General features: G+C 52.7%; 1 protein-coding gene across 2 annotated transcripts; it reads left to right on the forward strand.

Moving 5' to 3' along the window:
- The first annotated feature begins 1,860 nt into the window (after positions 1-1,860).
- KDF1 (keratinocyte differentiation factor 1) lies at positions 1,861-9,696 on the forward strand. Of its 2 annotated transcripts, XM_077150699.1 has the most exons (5): positions 1,861-1,977; positions 4,560-4,641; positions 5,927-7,003; positions 7,604-7,678; positions 8,246-9,696. In XM_077150699.1, exons 3-5 carry the CDS (start codon positions 5,959-5,961, stop codon positions 8,326-8,328), a joined length of 1,203 nt encoding a protein of 400 aa, XP_077006814.1. In that variant the 5' UTR covers positions 1,861-1,977; positions 4,560-4,641; positions 5,927-5,958; the 3' UTR covers positions 8,329-9,696. The 2 variants fall into 2 exon arrangements, with proteins under 2 accessions (XP_077006814.1, XP_077006813.1); XM_077150698.1 differs by lacking the exon at positions 4,560-4,641.
- The last annotated feature ends 60 nt before the right edge of the window (positions 9,697-9,756 follow it).

The following is a 9,756-nucleotide window of genomic DNA, read 5'->3' on the forward strand; positions in this document are numbered from 1 at the left end:
CTGGGACTTTTTCTTTTTCTTTTTTTTTTCCAACTCAATGTTATATTTCCAAGATCCAGCCACATTGCTGTACTTCACTTGTACTCTGCTGTATAATTATTCCCTTGTACGAATACTCCATTTTTCATCCATTCTCCTGTTGATGGCATTTTGACTGCTTTCAGTTTGGGGTAATTATGAACAATGCTTCTATTAACATTCCTGTACACCTCTTGGTGTACTAGTGCAAGAGCCTCTGTGCATCGAGGAGGGCTTGCTGGGCTGTGCCCTAGGAATGGACATGCTGGGTCTTAGGGTACATGAATGTTTAACTTGCATGACAATAAGTCATTCGCTTTCTGAGCTCCAAATGAGGATGCAATGTGCCATTACCCCGGTTAGGAGGAGGGGCTGCTGTGGAGGGTCTCTGATGAAAACTGTAGGCCTACTGTGTGCCTGTCTAGGCAACTGTGGGATGAGATGATGGTCCCTAAGAGGTGAGATAGGAAGGGAAGCACCCAACTGCCATGGGTATCATCTTCCAAGAAGATTCCCATCCGGGCTGGGCAAGGGAGGACTTGGCAACCCAAATGGGGCAAAGGGCTTTGTCCTCATCTGTATCTCCAATTTGGGGAAGCTGAAAGGGGGCCCAGGGGTGGGAGGTCATGAGTCTTTGGTATAGCCTGGAGGGGAAAAGGGCTAGGCAGGACTGAATTCCTTCCACCTACCAATCCTTACTTCCCTTATCTTTCTCTACAACCTTTATTTCACTTTGCATTCATTATCTTTTAAAAATCCTTCCATTGAAGGCATGTACCATTATCTCCTCAGAGGAGAAAGCCTTCTGAGAGGAGCAATGCCTTACCCAAAGTCACATGGTTTGTCCTCACAGTCTGAGCAAATAATTTCCGTTCCCTAAGCCTCAGTATCCTCCGCTATAAAATGAGAATGACAATACCGGACCCACCTTGCAGATTAATGGAAGGATTCAATAATATTATGGTAGTAAGTGGTTTAGCATAGACCCTGGTGGTGGTCCCTAAAAGTCACTTGCATACTGGCACTATTGTTGTTAAGTTGGGGATCAGGAACCAGGCACAGTCTGAGCCCTGATTTTTTGCGTGATGCACGCCCCCCCCCCCCCCCCATGTGGCATTCCTTTTGTAGAGATGCCCAAGGGATGTGGTGATCATAGCCCATCTGGGCTGCCTTTGCTGATCAGGGATGCGTCTCTCAGGGCTGCACAACCTTCCTCTGGCACTCCCAGGACCCAGAACAGAGGAACTTGTTTTCACCTGAAGATTTTCCCTAGCAAAGGAGAAAGTGAACTGACCAGCGGGAAGAGGCTGAGGGTTACAGTCCTGCTTCGGGGCAAAGGAAGAAACAGGAACCCTGATGTTCATTCAATGCAGGATATTTACTGAGCACCTACCGTGGGATCAGGCCCTGTGGTGAGCACCAGGGAATTAGAACAACAAGACCAGACCGTATTCTCAGGGTCAAACAATAACAAAAGGAACAGTGCGCTGTGTATTCTGATAAGCTTCTATATGACAGAAAACCAGACAGATTTGGGGGTCCGAGAAGGCTTCCTCGGAGGCCATCCTTAAAGGACACCAACAGGGCCTTTAAAGCTGGGCAAGCCCTCCCGGTGTTCAGAGATTGCTTGGACCACCTGCCCATTTAACAGAAGAGGAAACTGAGGCTTAGCGCCTGTCCTCTCCTCCCCACAAGTCCTCACTTACCCAGACCAGGCCGAGCTGGGCATTCGGAGGCCGCGGGCCAATAGCCCAAGCCCGGCCGCGACGCCCGCCCAGCTCCCAGGGGCGGGGCCTCTGCCCAGGTGCGCGGCGGCTGCGGCGCTTCGCGGAGGCAGGAAGTGTGTCCTCAGCGGCGGTCCGTGCAGCGCTCCCGCGAGACGCTCACCTGGGCCCCAGGTGAGCGGCGAGACGGCTGGGGGGAGGGGCTGAGCCGGAGGCAGCTCATCTGGCGGGACAGGTAAGCCCCGCGCGGGCTAAAGGGGACAAGGACCAGGGCGGGTCTAGAGTGGGAGACTCCTGAAACAGCGCCTGGGAGGCGGGGGGTCCCGGGACCCGTTCCTCGGAGCCACCTTCCCACTTCCGGGGTGCACGGGCCGGGCCGAGGAGCGGCCTGAGCGGGCGCCCGGGCCGGGCGGGCAGAGTGGGGTGAGGGGGAGACGTGTTCACCCTTCGGGCTGCGCTGGCTTGGGGCGGGAGCCGTGCTCGCCCGGGGCTCAGTGTCGGGACCGTGATCACCCTGAGGAAAAGTGTCAGAGCGGGAGAGAGTCCGGGAGGGCCCGTGCAGCTTGGAGAGGGTGGTGATAGCCCCGAGGGCAGTGCTTGTGTAGGGGCCGTGCTCGCCCGAGGGGCAGTGCCCGGGTCTGATCCTTCCTTGCTCCGGGTACTGAGCTCGCGGATGGGGAAGTCGCAGGTTGCCGCTTTGGGACTGGAGACAGAGGGTGCACGGATGCCTGGTGCCGGAGCCGACTGCTGTTTCGTGAGCAGGGCTGGGTGCCCCTCCCGGCCCGGTGTGTGAGGCTCGGCTGGGCACGGGGGTGGGGCAGAGGCTGGCGCGGCTGGGCCTGCCCTGGGGGAGGGCAGGTGCAGAAACAGACCCCTCTGTGTGTGCCTATGTGCAAGGATTTGGCGCGAGGTGGAGGTGGGGTGCATCAATGAGAAATCCAGGAGAGCGGTCTGGGCTGTCTGACACCTGGAAAGATCTGTGCAGTGCCTTGCCGGATGCAGTGACAAAGCCCCTCCCAGGTGCCAGGTACCTTGCTAGGCCCCGTGCACGCAGTATCTCCTAGGAACTAAGGTGGCCCATGAAGATACCGATCTCTTCTCTTTTTTCAGATGAGGAAACTGAGGCGGAGTCTTGCCCCAGGCCAAAATGGGAGCAGGGGCTTTCCCCTCACTAAACCAAGTGACCAGTGTTCCTAGGATTTGGGGGTGTAAGGGGCAGCAGCAAGAGGGAGACATAGCCTGGAAGAAATGGGCTGAATTTGACTTCAGGAGGATTCAGGTGTAAAAGGGATGGGGAAACTGAGGCCAGGCCCTGTCCTTAAAAGATTAAGTAAGCTTTAAAATGGAGATGAAGGTACTTACAGGGGACTTGTGAGGGGTAAATAAGGCAGAAGTCTTGTTGGGCTGGAACCTGTTTCTGGCCCATTCCTTGCTTATTCCCAGGCCTTTAGCACACTGCCAGCCAAATGGAGACACTCCATAATTATTTGATGGGTTGATTTAATGAATAGTAAGCAGCAAGTCCTCCAGCCTAGGGGGGTGGGGGAAGCGACAGAGACCTAGTTAATCATCAGTAACCCCTTGATGCTGTTACTAACCTCAGGCCCCCAGGAAAAAAATCTAGTGTGGTTAAAACAATGCAGATATGGGCCCTCCTTGGGTACAGGCAGCTCTGACTGTCCCCTTTTTTCCTCCCTAGGCTCTGACCATCATTCTTTTGTCCTCATTTGAGAGACAGGAGGGGGTAGTGGATAAGAGTGGAGCCAGGCTGCTTGGGTACAAACGGATGTGTAATTTTGGAAAAGTTATTTAATTTTTCTGTGCCTCAGTACAGTAATACTAGCAGTAGGTGGGAGGATTAAATGGGTTACTACATCTAAATCGCTTAGAACAATGAAGCTTTCAATTAACTCTTCACTAGAGTGCTAGCTCTTGAGGGTAGGAAATTTTGACTGTTTCACCACTGCATCCACAAAATTCAGAACAGTGTCCGGCACAGAGCAGTCCATCAGTAAATATTTGTTGATTGAGTCAATGAATGAATCCATACCCACCCCCACATGCTCAAACCAAGGCAAAGGCTTTTAACCACTTGTGGCTCTGAGTTGTGAAGTACTTTAAAGTTATCTATAAAGTTTGCACATCTTTGGAGCCAGGATTTCACCTTGTATTCCCCTCCCCTCATTCCCACCCCCCCACCCCAGAAGGCTGCTGGTCTCCACTCTGGTCAGCCCAGAGCCTAAAGTCCCTTTTCTTTCCCCTAGTGGTCCCTGAGGTCGCACAGAACGTGTCAGCCCCTGAAGCACCTATTGTACTCTGTTCCAGGCACTGAGGCAGAAAGGAATCAGGCACAGCTCCTGCTCCTCCCGTCATAGTCCTTGGGGAATAGGCTTGTCCTTGAACAGTGGGAACAAGGCTGACCCAGCGAACAAGAAAGCCCAGCAGAAGGCAGCCGGAGAAAGGGGCTTCATTTGACTAGGGGTTCGGAGGGTCCTTGGAGGAGCTGAATGAAGCTGGGCGGGGGGTGGATCGAAGAGTTGTGGGAATAAAGAATTCCATATCCTCATCCCAATTCACGGGTTAGCTTTCTCTATTTGCACACCTTTATTTCTTTTAACCATTTGCAATTAGTTGGAGACATCATGCCCCTTTACCTTTAAATGCATTGGTATATATTTCCTAAGAAGGAGAATATTATCTTATATAACCACAGTAATCAAATTCAGGATTTAACATTGGTATAATACTATTAAATATTATGTGGGTTATTTTCAAATTTCACCAATTATCCAATTTCCACATTTTCTCTCAATCCAGGATCCAATCCAGGATGACACATTGTATTTAGTCATGACCCTCAACTTGGACTTGTCTGATGTCACCTCATGATTACATTCAGGTTATGCATTTTGGGCAGGGATGCTTCATAAGTGATGTTGTATCGTTCTTAGTGCGTCTTATTAGGAGGCACAGAATGTCAGTTTGTCCCATTTTTAGTAAACTTTAATCACTTGATTAAAGCAGTATCTGCAGGTTTCTCCAGATTTGTGTTGTTTTTGAGTTCTACTGGCTGCAACAAGTTGAAGGGAATAGAGGTGGCCAAAATGGGGGCCTTGACAGTACTTGGGCAAGGTGATGAGGGCTTGGTTTAGGGAAATGGCACTGATTTGCCCAATGCATATAGCCTATTGGGATTATGCGTGGGGCTAGCTGGGACTAGAACAAAGATATCCTGTCTCCAAGTCCCAGGACCCTCTGCCATTAAATCAGGGATAAAAGGGTAAGGAATCATCTCAGAAAGTCCAGGCTAAGGATAGTTACCACCTGGTAAACTCCAACAATTGTTCAAGTCCCCTCCCCAGTGACACCTTCAGGCAGAGTTATGTACTCCCATAATGTCTCATATGTCATACATGTTCCATCTTAGGGGTTTTTATTTTTATTTTTTTATCTTAGGGGTTTTTAAACATCTTTTTTCCCTAGAAAACCATGTGTGAAGCATCAAGAGCAATTTCTATAGTTCATTCACCTTTGATTCTGTGGTGCCTAACACAGGGCCAGGCTAAGTATTTATGGGATGAATGAAGTCTTAGCTCTGAGCTTCCTAGTAACCAAGTCAAAAAGGAAAAGAAGATATATTTTTATGGCTCAGCATTCTTGTCTAATCAAAGGAAGCAAAACAATGCTTGGTGTTAAATGTTGCTAGAAGGGCAAGTATGAGCCAGATTGAACTATTGACAGGGGACTTGTCACATTCCTATGTCTGATTTGAAAGAGCAAGGGAAGGTGATGATCAAGTTCCATAGCAAGTCACATGGAAAGGAATTTGTTGAGCAGCCTCAGAGCTTCTGCACTGGGCCACCAGCAGCCAGAGGAGCTGGAGAAAATTGTTCTTCAGCAAGTGAGATTCCAGGAGATTTTTTTTCTTTCTTTTTTTGCGGAGTGGGGGGCAGGGAGAGGTGCATGGTCCGGGAAGCAAAGGATTCCAGGAGATTTTAAAATCTGAGTTAGACCACAGAGAGAACTTCTTAGGGGAAGGAGGGGCACAATAGATGAGGGTTTATGGGCATATTGGGCTCATTCAGATCACAGGCCTCCCCAAACCAGAGGCTAAAGCTCCTCAGGCCAGGCCAGAAGCACGTCCCTGGCCTCTGATCCTGAGCCTTTTCTGGCCTCCCCCACAGGTACCTGACTGCAGCAAATCATGAAGTGAGCCATGCCCCGCCCTGGACACCCCCGCCCGTCATCTGGGCCTCCGCGTTTGGGACCCTGGGAGCAGCCAACAGAACTATGCCTGGAGGTGTATGATGAGTCACCCCAGCGCCCACCAAGCCGCCGCACCCGCAGGCCAGACCCCAAGGACCCTGGCCGCCATGGGCCTGAGAGCCTCACCTTCATCTCCGGCTCTGCTGAGGCGGCCACTGAGCCTCCTGCCTGCTGCCTGCTTTGGCGACCCTGGGTGTGGGACTGGTGTCGGGCTGCCTTCTGCTTCCGCCGCTGCCGGGACTGCCTCCAGCGCTGCGGAGCCTGTGTGCGGGGCTGTAGCCCCTGCTTGTCCACCAGGGACTCTACTGAGGGGGCTGTCGAAGCCAGCTGGGCCAAGGAGCACAATGGGATGCCCCCTAGTCCTGACTGTGCACCCCCCAGCCGGCGGGATGGCCAGCGGCTCAAGTCGACCATGGGCAGCAGCTTCAGCTACCCTGACGTCAAGCTCAAAGGCATTCCTGTCTATCCCTACCGCAGCGCCGCAACCTCCCCAGCCCCTGATGCAGACTCCTGCTGCAAGGAGCCACTGGCTGAGCCCCCACCCACCCGGCACAGCCTGCCTAGCACCCTTGCCAGCAGTCCTCGGGGCTCTGAGGAATATTACTCCTTCCATGAGTCGGACCTGGACCTGCCTGAGATGGGCAGTGGCTCCATGTCGAGCCGAGAGATTGATGTGCTCATCTTCAAGAAGCTGACGGAGCTGTTCAGCGTGCACCAGATTGATGAGCTGGCCAAGTGCACTTCAGACACTGTGTTCCTGGAGAAGACCAGTAAGATCTCAGACCTTATCAGCAGCATCACGCAGGACTACCACCTGGATGAACAGGATGCCGAGGGCCGCCTGGTACGCGGCATCATTCGCATCAGTACCCGAAAGAGCCGCGCCCGCCCCCAGCCCACAGAAGGGCGTTCCACACGGGCTGCCACTCCTGCTGCTGCTGCTGCTCCTGACAGTGGCCATGAGACCATGGTGGGCTCAGGCCTCAGCCAGGATGGTACGTGGGGCCCAGTGGGGCCAGGGGGCCGAGTGGAGGAGGCTCTGGCCAAGGGAGGGTTGAACTAGGGTCCTTGTCCACTATGATTCCACCTCCCAGCCACACACTGACCTACCTCCTCCTTTTCTTTCTCTCAACTCCTCTGCATCCTTCCCCGATTCCTGCTCTTACCCTTTCTAATTCAGCCAGGTCTGGGGAAGTCTGAGAGGAGCATCCAGACCTGGGAGCTCTCTCCCCATTACTGCTACCCCCAGAAAGGAACAGGTGCTTTCTCCACACAGCAGCCCACCTAGCAGGCTCCTTCTTTTCCTGCTACCACCTGCCAGAGCAGCTTTCAGGCTTAGCCTGATTAACAGGACTAAGGGACCCATATGAATTTAGACCTCTGACCTGGTCAAACCAAAAACTCTACCCATCTACCCCTGCAGAAACATACATACATACATACACATACCCCTTGCATATTTACATGTCTGGGTTTTAAATATTATTTTCCCTGCCCAGGGAAGAGTGGTCCCTCCCTCACTGGGCTGGGGGCAGGAGGTCTTGGGGTTGAAAGGACATGATAATAACCACTGCCCCCCCATGTTCCCTCCCTAGAACTGACAGTACAGATCTCCCAGGAGACGACAGCAGATGCCATCGCCAGGAAGCTGAGGCCTTATGGAGCCCCAGGTCTGGTCCTGACCTGAGGAGGAGTGCGGAGAGGCAGGGGAACTGCCCTAGGGGCCCCCCCACGTGCTCCTCTCCCAGCTTCCTCCTGGGGTGGGTGAGGATGGGAACAGACTTGAAGGGGCTGAGCAGCCATAAGCTCCATCCCAAGCATGCAGTCTGGCTTAAAGCAGTTCAGTTGGGATTCAGGGGGCTGCTCCTGAACCAGAAGGGGGCAGGTGCCCAGATTGGGAAAATCAGTGATAAAATGCCAACCCTTAAAGTCAGGTTGTTGGGGAGGAAAGTGGAGGGCAGAAGGCCAGCCAACCTTGTGCCGAAAATGCACCCTGTGAGGTTTCTACTATCTCCTTGGCCTTCACAGTAACCCCTAGGGAGCATGGTTGTTACCCTTTTACAGAGAGGGTGGCTGAGCTTCAGAGAGGTCTAAGAACAGTGGGTCATCCAGCCAGGATCAAGCTGACCCAGGCTCAACCCCTCTACTGCTAAGCAGGCTTCCTCCTGGGAGTGGGACATGGTGACTTCCTTTCCCTTTCTGAGCCTGATTCCTCCTTTCCCTTTCCCCCTTCCCAGGGTACCCACCAAGCCATGACTCGTCCTTCCAGGGCACGGATACAGACTCATCAGGGGCACCCCTGCTCCAGGTCTACTGCTAACCTCACCGGGCCCAGCGGCTGCAGCCCCTTCTGGGAGAAACACAGCCTACAGAATGAAAAGGGGAACAGAACCTCCTTTGCAGGAGGTCGGGCCATGAGCCCAGGCACAGTGCCCACTCTGGCTTCTCCTGCCTTGGCTGACTGGTTCCAAGACCATGTGCATTTCACTGGGCCATGTGTCCACATTCCCCCTGCATTCCCAGCTGGCCTGACCCCTGCCTGGGCCTAATGCTTCCTGCCCATGGCCTTCAGGCAGCTCTGGGCCATGGAAAGTAATGGCTTTAAGAATTACTTTCTCTGAGATTGCTGACTTCTCACCCATAACATGCCACCTTAACCAGTGTACAAACCCAATAGCTAAAGGAAGCTTGTCTTAAATGGACTGGGTTGGGAGGTGGACAAGACCTCTATGGAATCCTGTGGGCAGTGCCCACTCCATGTTATGAGCTGATCAGTTGAGCAGTTAGTCTGGTTCTTGGCTGATGTTCCACATGCTTACGTGACTACAGTTGTGAATGCAAAGGTAACAGACATCTACCAGGTTGTCTCAGCTTGATACGGTCTCATCTGTCCCATTTGCCTGACTGCTGCCTGGAGCAAATGACAGGATAGAGGAATCCACTCTGGCTCAGGGCCATGGGGTTCAAGTTAGAAGGATCTCCACCCTGCCACTTCCTGAGTTGCCTCATATAAAATGGGAATGTCTTTCCTTCTCAGGCTCACTGAGACAAAGAACCAAGCACAGGGTCTATACCTGAGAAGACTCTAGGAAATGTCTTCTATCATTATTGAGAAGTTCTTTTAGGTAGGCCTGTCTGGACCCACCCTACTATCCCATTAAGTCCACTGCCTGCAGGATGGCCTGCTCTGGGCCATCCTTTCAGTTTCCCCAAGTCCCTGAACCTTTGTCAGCTCCAGCCCAGCTCTGGTCCTGCTGCTCCCTCATACTTCTCCCTTGTGCTGACAAAGCACTATGTGGTTTTCACTGTTATCTTCTTGGCTTTCCCATCAGCGCTGGAGCAGGGTTATTATCTGTTCACAGAAGGAGAGATGGGACTCAGAGAGGCCAAGGAACTCAGTGGGTCATGCAGCCAGCAGCTGGGACTCTGGGTTGGGAAACTGGACTCCTGGTGGTCTTGTCCCTTTGCTGTTAAGCTTACCTCCTGGAGGCAGCACCAGGGTCCCCTTGTTTGGGCATCAGAACCCAGTTAGGTTCAGGGGGAGGAACCTGGTTGGCTGCACTTCATGCACAGGAGAGCCTCTTTCAGCAGGGAGACCAGGGTAGGCCACCAGCGGTCCTTTTTTTTCTGCAAATGTTCAAACCGTGCATAATGTTAACAGTAAAGTGACACTGAGAATCATATTTCACAGGATATGTCATGTGTGTGCATGGATTTGTGGGTATATCACACTCATCTGAGCAGTGGG

The sequence above is a fragment of the Tamandua tetradactyla genome, chromosome 2 (assembly GCF_023851605.1).
Source record: "Tamandua tetradactyla isolate mTamTet1 chromosome 2, mTamTet1.pri, whole genome shotgun sequence".
NCBI lineage: Eukaryota > Metazoa > Chordata > Mammalia > Pilosa > Myrmecophagidae > Tamandua > Tamandua tetradactyla.

Excerpts from the sequence above, each read along its gene's own strand:
- KDF1 (XM_077150699.1), top strand. The coding sequence starts at position 5,959 with ATGCCCCGCCCTGGACACCCCCGCCCGTCATCTGGGCCTCCGCGTTTG. Across the intron at positions 7,004-7,603 it reads CTCAGGCCTCAGCCAGGATG|AACTGACAGTACAGATCTCC; the intron begins GTACGTGGGGCC and ends TTCCCTCCCTAG. Across the intron at positions 7,679-8,245 it reads GAGGCCTTATGGAGCCCCAG|GGTACCCACCAAGCCATGAC; the intron begins GTCTGGTCCTGA and ends CCCCCTTCCCAG.